This window comes from Malurus melanocephalus, unplaced genomic scaffold (assembly GCF_030028575.1).
Source record: "Malurus melanocephalus ecotype Western Australia unplaced genomic scaffold, MMel_1.1 scaffold_10, whole genome shotgun sequence".
Lineage (NCBI taxonomy): Eukaryota > Metazoa > Chordata > Aves > Passeriformes > Maluridae > Malurus > Malurus melanocephalus.
In genome coordinates this window covers 692523-717688 of record NW_026623242.1, presented here as the reverse complement: position 1 = coordinate 717688, position 25166 = coordinate 692523, and the positions used below count along the sequence as shown (strand labels likewise).

General features: G+C 40.1%; 1 protein-coding gene across 1 annotated transcript in view; it reads left to right on the top strand.

Moving 5' to 3' along the window:
- PPM1H (protein phosphatase, Mg2+/Mn2+ dependent 1H) overlaps nucleotides 1-25166 on the top strand; it is a 132798-nt gene that overhangs the window by 38499 nt on the left and 69133 nt on the right. Inside the window, exon 2 of the mRNA XM_057376950.1 lies at nucleotides 20432-20600. Coding sequence (XP_057232933.1) covers nucleotides 20432-20600 — 169 coding nt within the window. The remainder of the gene's footprint in view (nucleotides 1-20431; nucleotides 20601-25166) is intronic.

Below are 25166 nucleotides of genomic sequence, written 5' to 3'. Positions count from 1 at the left end.
CCACTGCTGCAGAATTCAACTTTGCACCTGTGTTTTGCTGAGTGGAGAAACCATTTCAAGGTACATGTTGATCAGCAGAGTGTGGCTGGCAGTAGGCTAACCAGGTAAATGCTTTGTGGCCAGGGCAGATGCAGCTTTAGTCCAATCTGTAAAACCTCCCTGCAAAGCCAAGATAAAGCTGTTGACTTGAACAAACAATCTGCACTGAGCTGAGGTCCGAGTATGTGCACCCTTTTTTTGTGGGCTGTAAACTGGGACATGGGATAGCATTCAGAACAAGGGTGCAATAAATCTGAGCTTTAAGTTTCAGCTTAAAAAAAAAAATAACCCAACCCAAATCAGGAATTTTCTTTTGTATCATCTTTAGTTTCTGTTTCTTCATACATGTTTCTTCTCTGCTGTTTGAGTCTTGGATCAGGACTGACTTCACATTATCAATAGTCTTGTTCACYATCTGACATCCTGAGATCTCACCAGAACAACACAGGTGTTTTCTGTTCCTGAATACAGCTGTAGAGAAGGAACTTTAGAGACAATGCACGGAAGTTGTAGTTTCACCTCCTGAAACCAGGTTATGGCAGTATTCCAAGGAGGAACAACAGTTTAAAACCACTTCTTCCTTAATTCCCTCTTCCTGTGGTACATGCAAACATTACTGTACAAAAAGAGAAAGACAAACTGGCAAGCTATTCTGTTAACCCAGCATGAATTTTCAGGCAGTGAAAAGGAGGCTTTTGKATTCGTTCTGCTGGCACTTTTCCTTATAAGTCTTAAGAGCCTTTACTGAGAGCAGGGCTCTTCTTGTGGCTGGCTGATCTGGAGACTCCTGATGCAGTTTTTGCCCTTTTTTGCCAAGATTATAAACTGGAAATTTGTCTTAAGTGGAAGCAACTTCTCAAAACCTCACAACCAATGTATGAGGGATTTGGGAACAGATACAGGTTTCTAAGCCCAACATAGCATTATACTTGCTTTGTGYCTTGGTGAGAGAGAAGTTTTCAGGCATCTCCCCCAGAAAAACTGGTGTTATCCAGCTAATGTTGTGGTAAGACAGCCTGCTTTGAGCTGTCTGCCTGTGTTCTCCACCAAATGAACTCTTTGGTAACATCCGTCAGGATAGCGTGGTGTCTGTGGCTTGGCCGTGCTGGCAGTTGATTTGGTGTTGGTCACTGGAGTTGGTCATTTGGTGTTGGTTTGGCTGCAGGTGAGCAGGTGGGGGGCTGGAGGCAGTTTGTGGAGAGCCAGCAGGTGGAATAAATCCTATTTGGGAAGATGGAAAACATCCCTGGAGGGTGATCAAAACCTCAGCTGCCTGTTTGCTTGGCTGATGAGAGTCGGGTTCACAAAACTCTTTATGAGGGCTTATTGCTTGAGCTGAATCCTGAGGCTTTGATTCAACATAGCTTTTAAAAAATTATTTGCTAGAAGGATAAAARACTGACATATGGGCTTTTATTGGCMAAAAAATTACAGTTTATCTGATTCAATACCTGAGTTATCTCCTCTGCTGAGGTAAAAAATGCAGTTGCCTAAGGCAACCAATATGTTCGGTGTGATTGCAGGGTGTGAATGGTAAACCTCTGTGGGCTTGACTGATAAGACATAAAAGTGGTGTTGCCTTTTTCAGTGCAGTGCTGGTTACAAATACATATTAATTTTGCTGATTTTAYCCTGCTTTACTAATGCTTCTAAGAACATCTGTGATCTCCTAATAAATGAGATACTGAGTGGRAGCTAGCTTTTCCTTTTTTAAAAATAGTGCTAATACTGGTTTCTACTGCATTAGAATTGGTCCTGAGTATGCAGATTGAGCTGGATAATGAAAAAGTTTGCTGTAATCCTTTCTTCCCTTGGCTTGCCTGCTAAAGCTGATGGTCAGAGGTGAAGGGGGTGAGGGGGTAGAGAAGAACCACTGTATAAAACCAACCACGTGTCATTCCTGGGGTGCAGAGTGTGAATTCCCTGTTTGGTGAGATGAGGAAAACAGTTAACTCAGGTTATATCTTGGGGATGTGGAACTGTAGCCAGGAAAAGCACTTGCTTTTCCAGGCTTACTCTAAGTTGGTCTTTCAGTTTCTTGCAGAAATAAGTCTAGTTGGGACCCTTGGGAGGACAGGTGTTGATTCTGTCAGCCCTTTGCCTAGAGGGGATCTTTTTTGAGATGATGAGCTGTCCCTATAAAATGGGATTATTTGAACCTGCTGTTTATGTTTAATGTGCTGTACTTGTAATTATTTTTAGTTACAATTGGAAGAAAGGAAACTTGTGGCTAAGTAACTGTATATGAAGAAACAATTATTTTTCTTTGTTACTTGTAGGAGAAATACTTTGAATGAATGCAGGCCTAAGTATCCCATGTCCCCTTAATTGCTGCTTTTGAGACTGCTGAAGGTTTAACCCACAGTCCTCAGCAGTTTCGACTGCAGAATCATCATTTAATTCTGAGTTGTGGAACTGGTTTTCCTGGTCTTGAAAGTAGCAAACCCCGGGTTTGGTATTTGGGAAACTGCTGTTGACTGAGTATCAGCAACCTGTCCCTGGCTGAGAAATGTCACTGCTCAGCCTGGGGACACTACCTTATGACACCAGAGGGTGTGAGTGCCTAAGCCACTCGGGAGCAAACTCTAGTTTTGCCCTCTGACTCTTCTCCCAGCTTGACCACCAACAAACCTGCTGGGAATAGGAGCAACCAGTGGTCATGTACCTTTAGAAGATATGTCTGTGTAGAACAATATATTTGCTAAATTCCTATCTGGAGGTCTTAGCACAGATGAGGGAAACTCCACATATGATAAAGCAGCTTTGCTAGCTTTGTGTGAGGTCAGAAGGGAGGAGAGGTGGGGTGGGTGGATTTAGAATAAGGACTTGCTTTTCTGTCTCTTGACCTTGGCTCGGTAACCTTTGTGTAGGTGAACAAGGCTGTTTCTTAGTCTGAAAAAAAGTGTATTTTTACAGTTCTGTCTCATCTGAGGATGTGAAGAAAGGAATTCCATTCTGATTAATAATATGTATTTGAAAAAGTAACAGAGGCATATACCTATTTTTAAATTAATAATTCAGGTTTAGAGATGTACTTCTAAAAGAAAAACTGTGATTAAACACTTGAAGGGCTACACTTATTTATTGCTGGAGTGCTGATGGATGGCACCAGTCTATAGAACCTCAAGACTACTTTTTACTTCAAGACAGCTGCAGAACATGAAGGGGAAAAATAATGAAACTTTCTCTTTTTACACTGATAATGTATTATCAGATCCATTCATCTGTCATTTTCCTTTCCCCAAACTAGCATTCTTCATGCTGTTTGTCCTCCTAACTGTGCTAGGCATATGTCAGAAAGTTCTGTTCAGAGGGTGATTTTACCACAGCAAAATGGGTTTGCGTATGCTGTTCTGCATTTTATCTTACTGGGAAGATTCTGTTACTGTGCACATTGCCACTGAACCACTGCTTCCCAGTGGAAATCCCTGTAGATGTGTGTCATCAGTAAAGCTCATCTGAGGTGCAGGAGCAAAGCTGGTGGGGCACTGACCCTGAGCTGTAACATGAGCTCCTAGAGGAGCCTCACACTGTGACAAATCGTGCTGGAGTCGTCTGTGCTTGCAGGCTGTGTCCTCTGCCGTTCCCCACCTCCTCTCAGCAGCAAACATAAACTGCAAAGCTGCACTCTGATTTTTTATGTGAGAGGTAGTTGAAATACATTCTGAAATCAGGAATAAATTGGCATATTCTAATGAGCAGCAGTTCTGCCTGTGGTACGGCATCCTGCACTCGTTAAAGCACCAGGAATATATTACAGACTGTAGGCCTGAATGGCTGGGAGGTAGATACAAATCTACCAGGGAAACATTTTGCTTCTGTTTTTGTTTACATAGCATTCTGTGCATCTGCTCATTTATAGAATTGCCCATGCTTGTTTGTGGGTTTTTATTATTTTTATTTAGCTCCCAAAGGCTTGGAAACTTCATTATTCTTCTGATCTGCCAAAGCTGGAAAGAAAAGCTGTTTRTTCCATTAGGCTGTTTCAGGCTTCTGTGCAGTTTTTGACTTCCTTTTAAAGATAGAAAGAGCTCAGAGTATCAGACTGCCTGAAAGGTGAGGAATAAGCATGACCGAGCTCTGTTCATATTTCTGAGCTGTTGCTGGTTTCCATTAACTTCTGACTGAAGTGATAGTGCTTAAAAGCATGCCCATCCCTTTCCTTGACAAGTCTCTTTCCTCACATGATGACAAAAATAGTTCTTTCTCTGATTTAACAGGCATTATCAAATATATTGAAAGCTAAGGTGGTCTTATTTTTGAAAGAGCAATGCTTCAGGTAGGATAGCTTAGTAGAGTTGCAGTGTTTTTTGGCCACCCAACAGAGATGGGGTTGAGGAATGTTCGCCTCATGGCATGCACCTAAATAATAGGCAAAACAGCCCCACAAACTGAATGCAAATTTGACTGTATGATCCATTGAGTCTTATAAATGCCTACAGAGTGGTGGTGATACAGGGAATATTCTTAGAGCTAATAAGCTGAATGTGATCCCCTTCTCTCACAGGTTTCATGGCCTGTTAATGAAGCGATGCTGCCTTTGTTACAGAAGATAACCCTCCTAGTGTTTTGAAGGCACTTCATGAAGAACAAGGCCTGAGATCATTTAAACAGTTTGGGGAGTACTGTTCCCATGTCCAAACAATAGATTTCTTTGTTAATATGTAGTAAAAATGATCAGTCTTACCTTAATCAAGACAATTTTGAAAGTCTGTGTGCTACTGAGAACTAACTATAACAGTGYTTTTGTTTAATTTTTTTTATTGTGATATTTAAAGCCCAGTTGAAGGCCACTGTGGAGTCATAGGCAGATAAAGATGCTGGAAGCACAGAAATGTAATGGATGCAATTATCATTGTAGCGCTCTTTACACTAATTATTGAGGCTATTCAAAATGTAATTGGACACAAAGTTTCATCTCTAGAGGAAAAATTTTTCTAAATGTTTGGATCGTGCAAAACATGCCATATCCTAAGAGAATATTAGTTGGTATACTTCACAGCACATTGTACTGTTATCTGTTATCTGATTAAAGAAATGGCAAAAAAGAGAGAAAATACAGTGATGCTAACTACCATCTAGAAAATCAGAGGAGTAAAAGTGAGAAAACCCATAGGCTGAGACAAAGAGAGCAAAAGCTGCTCATGCAAGCAAARCAGAACAAAAAATTAATGGACTGCTTCCCATGGGCAGGCAGGTGCTCACCCATCTCCAGGAGAACAGTAATGTAATGGTTACTGGGAAAGACAAATGACATCACTTCAGACATCCCCCACCTTCTTTCACTCACTTTATATACTGAGCATGATGTCATACAGTCTGGGACATCCCTTTGGTCAGTTTGGTCACCTGTCCTGGCTGTGCCTCCTCCCAGCCTCCCAGGCACCCCCAGTCTCTTTCTCAGTGTGGCCGTACAAAAAGCTTAAAAGGCCTTGGCTCCACGTAAACACCTCTCAGCAATAACAAAAAACAACCTCTATTGTCATCATTTTGTTCAGCACAAATCCAAATCATAGCCCCATGCTRGGGGCTAGAAAATGATCTCTTCCCCCACCAAAACCAGCATAATTAAGCRCTGAGATTTTTTTCTTTTCCTTGTAATTAAGTCTGTACTGGTAGGCAGGAGATAAATCAGGTGTGGAAGTAGTACTGTTGTCATAGAGGTAAGAAAATAGAATGCAGTGAAGTTTTTTATGCATATAGAAATGGAAAAGATGTGATACTCATTGTTTAATCCTCTGGCCTCCCACTGATGTGTTTATGGCAGAAATTAATTTAATATTCAATGGCTAGTTATGGTCTAGAAAGAAGACTGGGCAAAATTTCATGCATGTTGAAGTAAGAAGATTAAGCAGTTTTAGTAAATTTTTTGTGGTAATTGAAAAAAACCATGCCTTCTTAAGCAGAAATACTGCTTGCAAAACCAAGAAAAAAAAAGACATGCAATTTTCCTTCAGTATCCAACCTTCTGAAGAGCCTCTTTTCTTCATAAAAGGGGAGAAATACCAGCCAGGATAACTTTTACAACAAGGAAAGGAATCACACATGGGGAGACATATTTATCTAAGATCAAGTGATAAAATGTGCTTAACTGAAATTGAAGCTACCTTTGAGATTGGAGCAGCCATCAGGTGCACTAGAACACCATCAAGCAGGAAGTGGACCATTCTTTCGGCATTTRCTTGGAGGTACCTGGTCCCAGTGCTAGAGCAGGAGAGTAATGTTCCTTTATAAAATGTTCAGTAAAGTATGCAAATAGCTCTGCTTGCTCCCTGCTGTCGACTGCAAAACGCTACCTTGGAGCTCTGACACATCAGGGACAGTACAGCTGTGCTAAGGTTGTTCTGAAGATGCTTCAGGAAATTATTTTTGTTTTGTTTCAGTTTACGTATGGAAGCAGGTTACAAGGACTGTGGGCTATCCGATTTGCAGATTGGCAGGTTGGCATCCTTCCTTTCCTGTTCACACCACCATCCCCCAGTGGGTAGGGAAGCAGCAAGACATAGTTGCTGTCATGGTCTGGTGCAGGCTGGTTCCTCACCTCAATGGGCAACGTGCTCACCCCTGAGTGTGTAATGCTGCTCTGGAGGAGGTCAGTCAGTGTGCCTTCACTCGGGTGCCCTTCTTTCCCTTTTCTGAACCTGTGAGGCCACACAATCTTTGATATATGTGTTAAAGGAGAGAGGTGTGKAACAACAGGTAGTGCGGCAGGAGACACGTTTGCCCCTGCTGCAACCACTCCATTCTGTGGAAGGTCCTATTTGTTCTATTCAAAATCTCTTCTTTGTAAGACTGAATTTTGTGCTTATTGATATAGGCAGTATTTCAGAGGAATTGGATTTTTTTTTGCTTGTTTATTTATTATTTTCCTTTCTCTTCCTAGTAGGGGAAGACTACTCTGTATTTCAAATCTTTCTTTTCTAATTGCTGTGCTGATTACTCCAGTATTCTGTGGGGCATTTTATGTCAACACTCTGACATTGTATTGCTTAATCTTTGCATAGTAAATGAAATATGTCCTAAGGAAGTAAGTTTATTCCTGTTTAAAATATACRTGTGGGAGATTTATATAAATATATATGTGTGTGTGTGTGTGCACATCTTCAAAGCATAAAGGAAGTATAGTGATTTAACTGGTTCAGGAAACACTATCAAATTTTGTACAGCCAGTGGTGTGATCATATTGTGTGGCTATGTGAGTCTGTGGAGTAAAAACTCTTCTTCTACTTAATTGAAGAATTGCCCCTACGCTTGAAACACATACTCTGATGTGAGATTAATATTCTGAGCTGGTTGATGGGTAAAGGGAAGGAAAATTATATTGATGTCAGTTAAAAGTGAGAAATCCAGTGTAAAGATGGAAGAGTCCAGATGTTTCATTAGTTATTTCAAAAATATTTTTGTGTTTGTCTGTGTATATTTGTGTATAAGATAAAGAACAACTTACTGTCTTTATAACTTACTACATAGGTGCAGTATTATATAGACACTATTTATTAAGCTGTTGTTTCTTATGCTTAAAATATTTTCTTTATTTTTGCTCTCTTATTTTGTAGGTGCTTCCAAGGTTATTTTGCTCTATATGTAAAAGACATTTGGTGTTGTTTTAGTGTGTAGTGCAATGCATTAATGAATGTGAAGGGCAGACATAATTCATATTAAGCTGCTGCCTTGTATTAGGAGACAATCTTGTAAAGGATAATTTTGAGAATCAGTTACGAGTAATGTGTATATTGGTTTGCTATGAAGTTTCTGTTTATTGCTGGTTGCAAAACTAGATGACTGGGAGTTTTTTTCTCCTTTAGTGGTAGTATCTTTATTCATTGTTGACTGAAAGTAGGAAATTATTCCTTCAGCTTCCTTTCAAGGAGGGTGGTGCAGGACTATACAGTTCCTAGTAAGGAGAAAAGATAAACGAGTCTTTTGGTGGTGGGACAAGAACCAGCTAGGAGGTTGAAGAATTGGGTCAGAAAGCTTGATGCCATCCTGAGGAGGATTGGGGGAATAGAAGTAGCCTCACTGTGGGGTATCCCTTTAACCAAGGAGCCTGGCAGGAGGAACCTGAGACAGAACGAGTCTGAAGGAAAAAAAAAAAAAAAAAAGACTTGACATAACATTGCTGTTGTATTTGGTGGTGAAGAGAGCTTAGGAGGAATGTGATTGAACCCCAAAGAACTTGCCAGGAGACTGGTGAATGTGATATGAGGCAAAGTCAGGCCTTATCAGATTTGACTTGGAGATTCCTTTAGGCTGCATTGCTAATTCCATGGAGTTAGTGCTGCATGTTCCTAAAGAGGGAACTTGGGCACGGCACTGRGAACATGTTCATGCTGAGCTGAGCAGCAGCCATGGGAACACCTGCCAGTGCTGAGTTGGCAGCAGCCAGGGCTCAGAGCTGTCCAGGATCAAAGGGTGGTTCAAGCATCTCTTCCGGTGTCTTTGTGATCCAAAAAGGTGGTGCYTAGACAGGAATGGCTCTCACCCTGCCATTGCCACAACCTTGCAATGCTAATGCTGTGCCTGTTTTCTCAACACAGAGTTGGGATTTGCCAATTGCCCATTCATTTTTAGTTCCTGGGACTCATCTTTACCAACATCCCAGTTAGTTCAAAAYCTATGTGGCCTTTTCTGCAAAAGAGCCTTTGGTATTAGTAGATTTTCTTGCTGCAGAAGAAGTGGTTAACTTTATTTTCCCTTGAGTGCAGAAGAATTCTTTCAATGAATAATGTAATGCACTTGAAGGTTTGGAGAAAGGTCTTTTGAAGATGAATGATTTTTAATTATAGTGTTCATGGTGCATAACAGCAGCTCTCTGTACTCATCTTTTATCACAGAATTATATTTCAGGTGCATCATGTGGTGAAATAAGAGGGGTTTGTTTTCCTTTTCAAGGGAAAGGGTACAGAAAAAAATAATTTGTTTTTGTTTCTCTGAGGTTCCTGTGAAATTGTCAAGTAGAGAGATGTAACCAGATATCCCATCTGACAGTGTCCAACACTGGAGACCTCACACGACTGTGTGGGAGTTCCTGAGCCTGCAGGCAGGGATAAACTGGCCTTTACTGTAGGTCCTGTTGTGGCTGACAAAACAATATTAGTGCTAGGAAATACTGCTGAAGCAAACGTTGGCCTTCAGTGTTTGTCATGCATTTGTGTTGTACTGTGTGGCCAGCATGGCTGTGGCCTGTGCAATCTGGCAGCTTTTCAAATGGGACCCAAGAGCAGCCTGGGGCAGCGCTGGGCAGTGTGGATGCACTCAGTTCTGGGAGAGGATGGAGAGAGTAGCCCATRCCCTTGGCTCCTGGGCTGGAAAAGGGCCAGTTGTGTGTAGTACTCCGGATGTAGCCAGGAGTAGGCTTGTGCAGTGCAGCAGGTTGCAGAGTTTGCTGATGCCTGTCTGGGGCAGTTAGAATGCGTCCCCTTCTGCTACAAGCCTGACAACTTTTGAAACCATCAGGAAATTTATCTGAAACAAAAAATATTTGGGGGGAGAAGGGGTGGTATTTGTGTGGTGGAGGAAAGTGCAAAAAGTGGGAGTAATGGGCCTTGATTCAGGGAGAAGGGAAAAACATTGAAGCAGAGCATGACACCAAATGTGTTTCCAAGCTGCCCATGGAGTCTTTTGCAGCGCTGCTAGGTGGAGAGGCAGCTTTGGTACACCTTCCAGCCTATAGTTAAGGGAAGTTTATATTTCCAACAGGCTGTTCTGTCAGAGGTCTAAACAGATTTTAGTCCAGATTTAACTTTAAATTTTTTTTAATATGCTGTCTGTAAAGGAGGGGCTGAAAGCTGCACTCAGACTTGTTAGGCAGGAGACTTTTGGTCATAACCCCATATTCTGTCCCAGCCTTAGTCTCAGTTTTGAAGTTTTTTAGTTAGGAGGCAGTCATTTTCTCAGATGGATTAGAAGGATATTTATTTTTCTCGCTATCTTGAAACCAGATTTCATGTATGCTGCTCTTACTGTCCCATCTCAGCTAGATGAACTCAGGTCTCCTTGGGACATGAATGTGGGACAACCTGTGCACTGCTTTGAAGATGAACGCACCATCTCTTCCCAGTTAATAGCCATCATTTAATGCTGTTGGAGCTATTTTGTCCTTGGCAAATGATTTGCAAATCCTTTGCTGCCACTTGTAGATCATTCTGAATTGAGAGCAGATTAATGATTGTTTCTTAACTAGCAGTGTTGTCCTCTTAATAACAGCTATCCAGCTTCCCGTGCCTATCTAAATATCCTCGGCTCAGTGACTCCAAGGGTATGTATCTGGGTAGTGTGCAAATGCCTAAATATAGCAATAATAATCTCCAGCTTTCTTCTTTTCAGTCACCAGAAGAAATTGCTGGATACATTTCCACATGTGTGGAGTATAGGCTGAGATAAGTCTATGTTGACCTCTGTTTCAGTATGAATTTCTGATATCTCTCTGGTACTTTCTGAAGAGAAGAAATTCTTTTTATGAAAAAGTCTCCGAACTTGTCTTTGGTCCCTCGGTGTGGGTTGGGCTTTTTCCCTGTTATGCTAGAGAATACACAGTTCTCAGCCCCTTTCTGAGCTGCCAACTTTCTGTTCCACTGAAGTTACTTCTGGCTCCAGTCCCAGTATTTGTGGGGAACAATAGATCCTATTTTAGCCTATACAGATTTAATTGCTGTGAATAAGATTGACAATTATCTCCTTTTGCGTCTGAAAATCCCACCAGCTGTTTTAGATGCATTTAAATAGTTATACCGTGCTAAATGCACGTATTGCATCAGTAGCTATAATGCCAATATGTCCTTGGCCTTTATTTTAAAAATAATTTTTGCTGCATTTATTTCTGTTTCTTCTGCTTCCCTTTAAACCCTGGTTCTCTGCATTGGTTGCATTATTAGTCATACCAAAGGACTTGCATATGAAAGATGCATTTTAAGGAAAACACATTTGAAATGGCAAAAAACCTTATTGAATGAGAAGTTGATGGGCTTTTCTGTTGTTGAGGGGTTTTTTGTTTGTTTTGCTCCCTCCACCCTCATAAGCTCAGTCACCTAAGTGGGAATCATCTGACCACATGCTGACAACCTGCTGTGTCAGTGTCTAGGCTCAGCTTTATCCATCCACGAAGAGGAAAACACGTTTCATGCTATGTAAACAACTAAAATAGGTCAGATGAATCATGCCCCCAGATGTCTTCTTTCTCTTTGAGCTAATCACCCAGACTTCATAAGCAGACTTAGCTGTCTGCGCTGTAGACATGTGACTAGATCTCACCTCTGGGGACCATAATTGTAGCTACAGTCACATGTGGGTGACTAGACACGTGTATACACATAAGCAGATTAAAAGTGCTTGGCTTCGTGATGCAGAGCCTCTGCCAGTGCCAAGGTGAAGGTGCTCTGGGATCATCTTCTTGAAACCAGAGACATACTTGAATGGATTTTCCCAAGAAAGAGACATATATGTATTTTATGTTCACAGTTACATAGTGCTGAACTGGGGTGCAGTGTCTTTTTCTCATTATTAGCTTCCTATACTCCTAAAATACAACTTCTTAACTTTCTTTTTTGGAAATGTTAGTTTAGGTAGGACTTCTCCCTATCATCTGCTACTTCTACCTCCATGCTGTTTCTTCAGGCTTGTGGAAATATATTGATTTGGATTAAAACAAAAAAACAAAAAAACAAAAAACAAAAAAAAACCAAAACAAAAAAAAACCCCCAAAATAAAAAAAACAAACCAAAAAATCATTGCACAGGTATCCCTGTGGGGGTAGTACAGTGACATAAGAAGGTGGTGGTTGCTTATATTGGGAAAGCCAAGAGAGGGAATACTTGAAGTATACCTTCAATCCTTTGCCTGTGAAGTTGCAACTCTTGCTAATTTTACAGACTTTTCAGCTGCTTAATTCTGTGGGGTTTTCTTTTAGGTCTGAATACATTGTGTAATATTTATTTAGAACTTTATCAAGGGGGTTATAAATTCAAACTTCCAGTTTCACTCTGCCTTTGTGCATATTTCGCGTTTGTGCRACTCTAAGTTCTGAAAAGTAAGTTGTTCCTTGGTGTAGCAGGATTCAGGTACACCATAATACTTTATTAGTTTCCTGATGTCTTGACATGATTTTGACATGATTTTAATTTTTTCTGTGGTCTGAGAAGCATGCAGAGGTTTACATGGAAGTTACAGCAGTCAATTGGTTCTGGTGTTGACTTTGTTCTTGTAGAGACTTCTCAAGGATTACATGTGCCTTTTGGTCACACTGTGCAGGATCTACCCTGGGCTGCTTAAGTTTGTGCCAGGCTGTGCCATCTCCTTTAGGCCTCTGGGCCAGTTTGTGCAAAGTATTTGCCAGTCTGTAGGTTTTCTAGCGTGCCTGTTGCATGTACAAGTTAAAACTTGGAATGAGGTTTTTTAGGTGCTTGTGCTTAGTGACTTTGGAAAGGGTGAGATTTGTAGCGGAAGCAGATGCACAGCACAAGTAGAAGAAATGGTAGTGCTGGAGAAGTGTAACCTTTCAGATTTCCCAGGGTGCCAGTGAGCAGCTCCTGCTCAGGGCCAGTTCCTATGCACACATCAGGCAAGACAGGTCTCTTGCTTTGTGCTTTGCACCCTCTGCTATCCTATTTAGACAAGTCCTGGACAACCTGTTCCAGGTGACCCTGCTTGAGCAGGGGGCTGGGACCAGATGACTTCCAAAGACATTTCCAAGCTCAGCTGTTCAGTGATCCTCTGGTTTTGCACCTTCCAAAAYTACTTAACCTTGTTGAGCCTCCTCTGTTCTTGGATGGAAACACATCTCTTCATCCCAGCCCCTGCAAGGACAGCAGGGCCTGTGGGGTGACAATTTACCCTGAGGTTGTGGCGTACCRTGTTAATAAATGTTGTGCAAACCCCAGAGCTTCAGTAGCTTTCCTCGGGAGAAAGGTGCAGATGGGACTGGAAAGGACATCCTTGTCTAAAAGCTGTGCACACATACACACATAGCCAGACACTCATTGGCTCTCTGCTGTTTGTCTGCTCTTGGGTGGAAATTCTGCATTTGGCTGTCATTATTCTTTTACTGACACTGGTTTTATCAGGGTTTCTTATGTTGACTTTCACTCTAAATTGCATTTGAAAATTTTTGTCTGTGATGGCTGAACAACTGAGCAAAGATATTAAGTACTGTGATGTACATTACATGAAAAATAAGTTTTTCGTGACATGTTTTCAATGACATAGTGTTTAATTGAATTTTATATCACTTGCATGAGAAGCACCACAAGTTTTTGTTTAAAAGTGTGTGTGTAGGCATGTGTATATAAAATATATGTAAAAGTATTGCAAAATTTTCTTCATGCTGTTTTGCATTAAATACTGTGACTTTTTAATGCTTTATTTAGGAAAGCTAATTTCAGAATTGATTGTTAGCCCCAAGAGTAATACGTGAATAATCACTACAAATGTTTTAATGAATCATTGTCTGTCAGGATTAAGGGAGCTGCTGTTTTTCTGTGATTTTTTTTTTTTTTCAGGCTCAGGATTGCTGATATTTCATTGGTTTGAATTTAGCATGTATTTTAACAGCTTCAAAAATGAGGTCTAGGAATGCAATTTTAGTAACAGAAGCAAAGGACTGGGTGTTGAGGCACATTTCTGTGGCAAAGTCATTTTAGTGCTTTTTGCTTGTGGCCCCTTCCTGCAGATCTGCCAGCTAATGTTCTCCCAGAGGAAAAGTGATATATGTAAAACTCCAGCAGCAAGGTGTAGTTTTTCTTTAATTAATAAAAATTACCAACGTGTGAGTGGCTTTGAATTAATTTCCTACTTGTGGATTTTTGGTAATAGAGCTGTTTCCTCTTTTTTTCTTTTTCTCCCTCTTGTCTTGTATGTGTGTGCTTTCATACACATACAGTTTCTACAGTGACTTCTAAGAATAAATTAGCAGGTTGACTTGTTTCAGGTTGTGGGAGAAGTTTCAAGTGTCTGCTGCAGTAGAGGGATATTGTGAATAAAGTATTAGTGTGTATCTGTGGAAATGTGGACCTTCTCTGTCACACTTGCAGAGATTATCTTGGGGCTAATTTCAGTTGACAGCTGTATAAAAGAGATTAGTACTGTCACCACTCATCTCTTGGGGTTAACTTTCACACATGCTAAATATGAGAGATAATTTTTTTTAAGCTTGGACCAGTTTTGCATAAGCCATTTATCTTGATTTCTCTTAACCCTGAAGCTGAGACTGCAGTTTACAGTATCACAGTCTGATGATATGGGATTTCCTCCGTTACTTTAAATACATAACTTGCTTCACTGTAAGCAAAGGGAGAATTTCTATGTGCATATAATTGGCATTTCTGGAAGAAATGGAAGAAAGGGTTTATTTTAGACGTGCTTTCAAAAGTAAAACTTTGGAAAGGAAACTGGGGAGGAGGGGAAAGTAGTCTTTCGTTTCCTTCATATGCAACCATTTCATCAGACCGTGTCTCGACTATGGTGCCCTCCTTGTGAGGGATGCTCATAGTCAGGACTACACAGCCTCACAGGCAGAAGGTGYTGTACAGCTCATGGGAACAAACATGGAAGTGGCTGCTTTTCCTTTACATTAGAGGGACAGGAATGGCAGAACTTTGGTTCTCATCTTGAATGTGAGCTCTAGGATGGATCCAAATATGTTTCTGATCTAAAAGCAGATCATAACCACTCTCCAATTAATTATGTGTTTCTTGGTGTGCAGTCAAAAATTGGTATTGYTTATCCATAAACCTTCAGGATCACCCTTTAAGAGTAGGACTGCAAAATCACCCATGATAAAATGGCTGTGACCAAAATAAAAAAAGTTACTGTCAGGGTGTGCTTTAGATTGAACCAGGTGCTTCAGTTTCGAGAGTTGTCAGTCCTAATGTGCAAAGTCACAGGGACTATTCACACATGGCTAATGAGACATGATAAAGGGCATTCCTGTAGAAAAGTTCCATTTGTTTTCACTCCTAYTTAGGGTTTTTTTAATGCTTCTGCTTCAATTTGAAGCTGAAAACTTATCACACCAGCCAAAGCTGTTATAACATGATAACATAATGAGGTAACATAATATAGCAGAATAAGGTAAGCCTTATCAACAGCAAAAATCTGGAAAAATCTAATAATGCATAAAAATCTCGATGTTTTTGTGCAAATATACGAATCTGAAGGCTGACTTCACCAGACTGAATGTGTCCTATTCATAATATTCAAAATTTGAAGAACTTTCAAGGCAACTTCTTCCTGAATACCATGGAATTTGTACAGGCTCATTTTCCCCAGATTAGTGGGATTCGAGAATTCTACTGTTAGAAGAATTAAAAGGTTTAAATGTGTTAATGGAAAATGGACTAGAAGGACACAGGTCAGCACAAAGTTGTTTATTCTTATTGTCTTCTGGGTCTCTTGCTTGTATTTCAGCAAGCATTGAACAACCAAAGTTCCTTTAAATAGGATGATGAGCAATCAGACCTGAAATCTCTACAATTTCACTGCGCTTTGTGGGAAATGAATAGTGGTTCTCTTACAGTGTCAGACTCATCTTTGCTTTTGCAACTTCTTCATACCCCATTCTGGTAGCTGATACAGGAGGAATGAGGAAGAAGAATTTGGCTAGTAGTATTGCCAGCTGTGGCTGAGATTGCTCAGCTCTGAAGTGAGATCGTGCTTAACTACCTTTGTATCCCACTGTTGTGGTTCAGCATGTGCTCAGGGCTCACTCTGCCTTGGTTTTCTTCTGCAGCACCTGCATGCTAATTATCAAAAACCCCTCCTTCTCCCTGTCTGGTCATCATAGAGCTTGCTCATTCCTGCAGTCACCTACAGCTGCTTTGTTCGTTGTGGCCACTTAGTATTTAATTTTTTTTTTGGAAAGTGTAGCTGGATGATGTGCTGCACTGTAGCATTTTCGGAAGTCCATACAAATAACATCAGAGTATTCTGCTTTGCCTATTTGAATCCCATATTTAGTCCTTATTAGCTTGACARGTGTCATAGCTTCTAGCTGGGCCTCAAAGTGAGCTTGGCCAAGTGTACCTGTGTAATTGTAGGAGAAATCACATTTTCACAGCACATCACTGCACGATTTTATGGCTAAATATTCACTTCTCCTTGGTTAATAAAATGGAAGTTTTATTTAGCCCTTGCATATAGAGTCAGTTCAGGGATGGCTTCAATTTCTGTCCGCAGTGGACAATAATAGTGAGTGCTTTGGTTTTGACGTGCACAATGTGACAGTTACAGTAATGAATGAATGGAACTGTTTAGGCTGCTTGAAAAGCTGCCTTTCATGTGAGGGAGGAGGTGAACAGCTAGAAGGAAATCTCTTTCAAGTTGATTCCCAGTGCAGAAATAAATCTCATGTGGGTGAAAGGGAGGAAACAGACACCTACCTGGAAATCTAAGACTGTAAGTGAGATGTCACGGAAAAAAAGCRGTGGCATCTACTCACAAGATAATCATTAAGGAAAAAAAAAGTGGGAGAGCAAAGAAAAGCTAGCAGTGCTTCTGTGAAAGTTGTTTTTTTATGGTATTGTCATTTTTATGGAATTGTCATTCTAAGACTGTTGAAATTATAACACAAAACTGTTGGGAACATATTGTCTCTTGTCTATAGGTGTGGTATTCATTCAGCTGGGTTACTTTTGTGCTGTTAGCTGGGTTGAGTTGGATGCAAGCTGGTGTCATGCAGCTGTGGAGTAGCATATGTGTGCCACAGCTGGAAAGAGGAGAGGCTGGCTGTAGCTCCTGTGAGCAGGGGAGGGAGGGGCTTTGTGCTTCCTTGTGAATTGATTCATTCMGATTCTAAACTACAGGTGTGCACTGCTACTCTGAAACCTCAGAGAAGGGTTGAATTGAAAATTGTATCATATGACAAGCTGCCTATGGATATATCCTTTTTTCCCTAGYTATTTTTTCTTGCCAACCCTTAGAGAGGGGACACGGAGCTTTTGCATTTGTATGGGATTAATAAATTGAAATATTTTTGGAGCAAATGAGCACTGGTTCCCCCAGCAGAGACATCTTGTAGGGCACTTTACAAGCAATGTTCCTTCACTGCAGCTCATAGACTGTTTGAAGCTTCTGTTGTGGGCTATATTTTGCTCTAGGTAGCCAAGGCAACTGCGTTGGGGTTTTTTCTTTGGTGGGTGAAACTTTCCTCCTGCAGCACAGCTTGGAATTTTGGCTGATTACAACTTAATGTWATATCAAAGAGCACAGTATAGGAAGTAATAAAACACCCAAAGCATATATGTGCTGGTAATGCTGAAAAAAAAAAAAAAAGGGGGATAAATAGAAATGTTTCAAAAGACTGAAGCTGTTTGTGGGTTTTTGTTTCTTTGTTTGGTTTGGTTGTTTTGGTTTTTTTTTGTTGTTGTTGTTTTGAAACTACTATCAAATCTTACTTTGGATTTGTTTACTTAGCCTGTTTTGGTTCTTTTAAGGTATACTTAACATTTTGCAATCACTGACCTTGGCACAGGACTTTGAGCTGTGCTTGTTGAATGAAGAATAGAAGCACAGTGTGACTGGCATTTCCATTCAGTCAGATGGGCTTTGGGGTCTTGCAAGATACCAGCAGAATGCTAATGGTGAGCCAAACAAACTAGCTGGCTCCTATCTGGTGGATTTGCTTTCGGCTGAGGACCTAAAGTCTCATGAAATGCTGAACTGTCCATCAAGGTTGATGCAGGTACTTCAACCGTGACCAAACCTCACCACCTCACTGTGCAGGCTTCAGGAAGCTCCTGACCGGACAATGGGATGTGTTTTTACTTATCACCACTATACCTTGAACTAAACCTTTGGATTATTTATTTATTGCTGAGAAATGTTTGACACAGTAGAGACAGTGAATTCTGTAAAAAGCAGAGCTTCTGATCCAAATTAGATTCATTATTTGGGTTGAATGTTGCAAAAGATTRGATAGGAGATACATGGGGATTGGGGGAGAGGAAGGAAAGGATGGAAATGAGTTGATCATCAATAGGTCTAATTAGTGTCTTGAGAAATCTGTAGAGAGAACAAAAGGAGGAATTTGCTTGAGAATGTGTGTTCAAGTAAGCTAGAGAATTATGTAGGCCTCAGTCTTCTTTTAATTTTAATTTTTTTTTCTCTGCATTGTTAATGATAAAATGGAATTGAAATTATTGGTAATTTGTTTTGTTTGCTTGAGAGGACCTTGTTTGTATTTTTTTTGTGAGAAGGTAGTGTTTTATCTCATTTTGTTTACTTTACTGGTGGATAACTTATTTTTTATGTTAGCCAGAAAAAAAAATATGAAGGGGCAGTCAAAAGCTATGAAGCTGAGACACTTTTGTGGAAGGAGGGGTAGATTTTTCTAMTAAAAATTCTGGAGGTCTAATTAAGAGTTACCTTTTGGTGATACKAATATCTTTTTAGTTCCACTTCGTTATTTGTGTAAGCAGCTTGGATGTGATTTAGTTGCTTAGATGTGATTAGAAGTTGCAGCCCGGGAGAGCAAGGAGGAAAGACAACAGTGAAATCAGCATTGGAAACCTGGTTGAAGGAATTGCYTGGAGGAGGGATTTAGGAAACTGCAGAAAGAAAAGGATTTCAAAAGTCAGCAAAGACAGAGTCAGCAAAGAAGCTGTTTGAAGCTGAGTAGATAGATGTTACCAGCTTCTGTTGCTGGCATCAGGCACAAACACATAGTTCAAACTTTGAGATTAGCAATCATGGGCTTCTCTGCAGCAGTTTTCCAGGATTTGCCTATGAGATGGGTTGTGAGAGTAGAAGAGTGCCCGTGTCAGGAAAGGGGCAGCTTTTGGTATCTAGACCTTGCATTACCTGTTAGGATCCATAAGCACTGTTTTGACATTATGATATTTTCTTTTTTAAATAGAGTGTTTTTTTCTATTCAGAAGCTTCTGTTCAGAAGCAGGAATGCTCATTTGCTGTCACAGCATTGTATGGCTCCTTGAAAGTCAAAAGAATGTGTTGTCTTTAAGCAAGACTAACACAGACTTGGCATCTCAGCGAGAGGAGGCAAGCTGGGGTAGAGTTCACTGCAAGCTTTCCTTTGGCTTTTGTTTTCATTGCAACTACGTTTAGCAAGTATTTTCCTGTTGTGTAAAATTTTACTGTAATGAAAACATTAGACATGAAGAAGCCAGGTATGTCTTGAACTTGCCATCAGGATTATGATATGCCTTCAAGCTGTTTTAGTTTCTAGGGAGGCAGCAGTTATTTCTGAAGACATTGCCTGATGTGAAACTCAGTGTTTGTCCAGTAGTGGAAATACTGTCTCTGAGTATCAGTCAACTTGTTGGCCCAAACCTCTCAGTAAAGTGGAGTGGGTAGGTTGTGGGAACAAGATGTGCTTTCATCAAAGTCCCAGTGTCTTTGCTTGGTTGGAACAAGACATCGTTCCAGCTTGCACTGGCTTTCCCCTTGTGAGCTCAGGACTGTCAACTGAYGCAGAATTGATCCGTTTGTGATGAAGACTCTCATGCAGAAAGTGRAAAATGTATTTTGAGTTTAACTGTTCTGAGATGGATAATAGTAATCACAGCATTTGGATAATACAGACATCAGATAAAGKTTTTAAAAACTTGTTGGTGGAATAGCTGTTATTTCTACCTCATCACTGATCAAAGAAAGGAAGCTGTGGTACAAGTCTCAGGATACCTTTGGCTGTTTAAAGCTTGTGCTGAAGTCTTAATGCTGGTTTTTGCATGCCTGCAGCTGTGCAAATCTTTTGCTTCCTTCAGAGCAGGTGGAACAGCTGGTTTGAGGTGGGCTTCTGGGGGGGCAAGGGGTTATGTTGTGCAATACTAGAGGGACGTATTTAGTATGTGTCACTGTATTGCCTTGGTACAAGCAAGCACTTGACTTGCCTGTCAAGACGAAGTCTTTSCTTTGTATTTCTGTCATAGCATTTCTAATATATGCCATTTGAACAGACTGCCTTTAGCAGTAACAGCTTTGTAGATTTACAGCAGGTATTTTGTTTGTGCAAAGTCTTGGAGTTTGACAGAATGCACACTCTTTAGCCAGGAGAGTCATTATTTATAGCAGAGAGACTGGCAGGTAGAAAAGCAACTGGGGGTCTCATGTTGCAACTGGGAGACATATGTGTTATCAACTTTGTCCATAAAGTAGTCTCTTTTAAAAAATAATATGGTATGCCTATGGGTGAAATATGCTCATGGCACCAGTGGTTCTTATTCACATAGTTCTGCAGAAAATGCTGATGTCATGTGTATGTGTATGTAAATAAACAAGTATTCATGTGTGTATGCTTGTGCCTGTGTAAGGCACTCAGCTGTTTTAATTGAGTCAGTGCTTGCAACACTACTGGACTTGGTTCCATACATCTTGAGTCACATGAGATACAGACGAGGGCTCCTGTGCTAATTTGTTTTCTTTTCTGTTTTGCTTTTTTGTCTAGGGTAATAAATGCAGGGAAGAGCACGCACAATGAAGATCAAGCCAGCTGTGAAGTCCTCTTTGTCAAGAAAAAAGCTGGAGGCAGTAATTCTACACCAAACAAGAACTCTTCAACAAAACGAAGGTCATCGCTGCCCAATGGAGAAGGTCTCCAGCTGAAAGACAATTCAGTAAGCCAACTTCTGTATCTTGTCAGTGGAGAGATAGAAAATAAATATAAAAAGATGTGTGAATGTGACAYTAAAAGGTGTTTTCTGAATATTTCATATCTTTTCAGTTATCTCATTAATTATCTCTGCTTAAATGCAGAGCGCTTCACTATATTTTTCTTAGCTCTCCTACTTAATTTTTTGCATTGAAAAATGCTCCTTGCATTTATAGAAGATATTTTTGTTTAAAGATGGGTAAGAAGATGCTCCTGGATTTTTTTATATTTAATTTCTGAAATAGAATATTGAGAAATTTGAGGATGTTCAAAAGGCTGGAGCACCTCCTCTGTGAAGACAGGCTATGATTTGGGGTTGTTCAGCCTGAAGAAGGGAAGCTTCCAGGGAGTGCTTAGACTAGCTACCCAGTACCTAGAGGGAGTTGGAGAGGGGCTTTTTACAAGGGCCTGTAGTGACAGGACAAGGAGTAAGGACTGCAAACTAATAGAGGGTTTAGGTTAGATATTAGGCATAAATTCTTTACTGTGAGGGTGGTGAGGCACTTAAACAGTTGCCCCRAAAAGTGGCCAGGTTGGATGGGGATTTGACTTTAGTGGAASGTGTTCTGCCCATGGCAGACAAGTTGGAGCTAGATTTTTAACGTCTGTTTCATCCCAAACTATTCCGTGGTTCTGTAATTTACACAAATGCCTCGTGGTGCCGCAAACACAGGGCAATTTCCATTTGCTCCTTCTAAGTTTCTGCTCTGTCTTGTAGGCACATTTGCTCTACATGGAACTCTGTGAACACTGCATTAGCAGCTGTTTTCACTGTGCCTACACAGAGCTCAGATAAAGTCCATGATGAACCATGCAGGCTGCTAAAACATGTCCTATATCCAAGCCACTAAACCACATCTTCAGTCAACATCAGGAAGATACCTGCTAACTCTAATGAACTACTAAAGCAGGAGAATCTTTTGGTTTACGCTGGTAGGGGAAGGTCATCGAGCACACAGAATTCAGTGATTTTTGCAGACTATAGCCTCTCTTATTTGTTTGTAGTGTTATATATGTCATACACTTGCCTACTGACAATCGTCTGCTATTCTTCATCTGTCTTGTTTCCTGACTGACTAATTACTTAATCTGCTCTTTTAAGCATGAGCTCAGCCTCCAGCAGTGATTGGTAGTGTGTGTTCAATWCAAACTTTTCACGTAGTACTAAATGTCCTGCCTGAATATTGGAGTCAGACAACATGGATATGCTGCATTCATGCTGCTGTAGGACACAAGTTGTCTCTAAGTGATAATTAGTTTTTCAGTGGACTGTAAGTAGCCTTTTTTGGTAGTTTGAGGTTCTGTTTTTTTTTTTCTTTTTGGTTTAGGGGTTTGGTTCATTTGTATATTTTCTTTCTGGTTTGGTATGGGGTTTTTTCTTGGTTTGTGTGTGTGGGTGTGGGGGTGTGTGTGTGTATRTGTGTGTCTACTTTAAATCAGGTGGTGATTAGCAATGTGCTTTAGTCTCTCTCCTAGAATTCCATGGCTCGGTACAGCTGATGGCTGCAGGGTTCATTGGGCTCCTGAGAAACAAGCATTTCTCTTTCACTGTGTCCCTCCCTGCCTCTTGCACCTCCTGTTCTGTTTCATGCTTCATTATTGCTGCAAGATTTTCAAACTGACAGATTCTCAGGGTTTGCAAATTGCCCTGTTCTTTCCTCTTTAAAATCTTTCTTTAAATCATGTTTCAATGCTGGTGTGCTGATGTTCCTCATTGTATTCAGACAGTCATGATTTCTTTTTTAAGTACATTTTTGCAAACTCCTGGATAAAGAATTGTGCCCAGAACTTGCTGAGACTAGGAGTTCTAAATACAGTCATGCAAGACAAAACAGAATTTGTTTTAATAAACTGTGTTTTAAAGCTTTCTGCAAAGTTCATGCAACTGCCTGCTGTTCTTTCGTTTCAGGAGTGTATGGGACATAAAAATCTTCATAGAATTGTTTCACAAAGACTGATTAACTTCCAGTATCAAAAGCTTCTCAGGAGAAAAAGCTATGCAGTGCATGGTTAGTCACCTTCCTGAGAAATAACTTTTTTTCCAAATAGTACATAGTTAATAAGATTAGAATGCATAAACAAGACAGGGGTCTAAAATTGTGTCATTATTAAGAAGGCATCTTAACTAACCTTGATGTTATCCATTGTTACAATTGTTTTAGTGTTATGGTAATGTAATGGAGCATCAATAAAATACAAGTTTCTGAAAGGTGTTCTTTTTTATCCATTTGGAATTTCATGATTGACAGTAAATACCTACTCAGTAAATATCTGCTTACCCAGTGTTTTTGAGAAGTATCTCATGGAATGTCCTGATTTTTCTTCCTCTCTTCACTAGTGTGTTTTCTAGCTTGATTCTGTATCTTTTATCTTGATGTTGGAAGAAACAGCCACTCCCTTTCAACTTCCTTGAGAGAAAAACACTTTTATTTCAAATCTTCTGTTCTTGTTTCTATTTCTGACGTATTTTGACCAGACAGGAGCATAACATCTGAAGTCAGGAGCCAGTTGATCGATATAATATACTGTTTTCTAGTGACTTGTTGTCTTGCTTTTTATATGTTCTCTTCTTATCTACAGATTTACTTCTGTTTTCTACATGGCACTGGAATGAGTGCAGTCACACTCATTATTTAGCTGTGGAAAACCTTTTCTACCATGTTATTAGACCACAGCTGGTGCATTTAAATTTGTAATGTATTTTCCCAAAACAGGCAGTATATTTCTGGAGAAAGTTTTCTACTAGAGGGCAGTCTTATACTGGCAGTTAGTAGGATTTTTTCCTTACAAGATCTTTTGTTGGTTGAATGTATCTAAAAAGGGGAGGGAGGCAGGAGAAGCAGATTTCTATAATGTGTCATTTTTATTTTAATAATTGTATACTGTGAGGTATAATATTGTGTTTTGTCCTCATGCTGCATTGTTGTCAAATTTTTTTAAGGAGTGTATGAGTTTAGTCTTAAATGTGATGAATTGTGTTAAATGCAACTTAATTTGTATGAATAAGATTTAGAAATACTGGCTTTAGACACTACAGTGAATGAATGATAGAATATCATCCCAGGAAGTATTTTGTAAGAAAGCCAGAGGGAAATCCCACTGTAACACATAATCTGAAATTGTCTCTATGTAGTGAAGCACCTTGCAGAAGTACTGAAGGAAAAAGGAATAAAGGAAGAAGTTTATTAAAAGGAAAAAGTTATTCTATTCTTGTTCAGTTTTTTAAAGTGTGGAGCACAAGGGAAACAGGCACTGAAACTTAAATTGTCTCTTCATTTAAAAGAGTCCTTTTCATCATCCTCAGATTTTTCTTTTTTTCCACAGAACCTTTGAGAATGCCTTAAACCTTTGTTTTATCATGCTTTTTGGGAAGCTTGTGAAACATCAGGTACATCTGAGACTGTGGGATTATTGTTGTTTAATGCCCATCAATCCAGCACTCTGCTTTGACAAAGCAGCATAAGGGAGTTGGAAATCCATGTGTTGTCCACATGAGTGCCACTATGATGATCTTGACTCTCCACATAGACTCTACAGAGCTTCCAGGGGTGAAAAGGAGAAGGTGGTAGGCCAGAAATGCAGAAATGCAGAAATGGAGCATCTCTTTAATCCCAACACATACACAAGTCCCGGGAAGCCTATTAAATAGCATAAATATGGTTTTATTCTTGAAAGGGTGGGTAGTAAAATGAGCAGAGCAGTGAAATTCAACCCTAAGTTAATTCTCTCAGATTCCCCCACCCTACTCTGTTGCTGCTTGATTAATCATGTCTGCTGTGTGTGTCCGTATTCAAGAGCATTCACATTAAATTGCACAGCTTTTTCACTAGTACTATTTTTAAATGCCTTTAACTACAGAGTATCTTTGTGATGAATGCTGAAAACCATCAGCAAGTGAAATGGAAATCCTGTGCCAGGATATTGTATASTGACGATCAGGCTGCAGAACTTAATGTGATACGTTATTAATTGTCATTGTAATGTGTGGATACACAATTATTAATTCTGCAGTTTTCTTTGAATCTGGGATGGTTTATATGTTTTGTGGGGCACAAGGCTGGTAGCTTACCATAGGCAGCTGAACATATCATTGGTAACATAAGGAGACTTTTCTTTGAGGATTGGGGTGGCAATTGCTGGCTGTCGTGGTTTGAACTTGACCAAAAGCCAAAAGCACTGCACCCATGATGTTCTCTCCCTTCCCCCCACCTGAGAGGCAGAAGGGAGAGCAACAGCCCAATTAACACGAAAATTTATGGCTTTCAGATAACATAACATAATTGAGAGAAAGATACGTATATGCTCCAGAGAATGGTCAGACAGGCTGAATAACTTAAGTTGCAAAATAGATATATTACTAAAARCTGCTAAGAATACTACCGCCCTGGGGAGGGGAACAAAGATAGGGAAAAATTTACAAGGAGAAGAAAAATAAAAACGGACATTTTAAGACACCTGTTATCCTTTTGGGGACCTGTCTCTTTCTCAGGTCGTCCCTCTCCACCCCCCTCCCATGTCTTCCTGCACACAC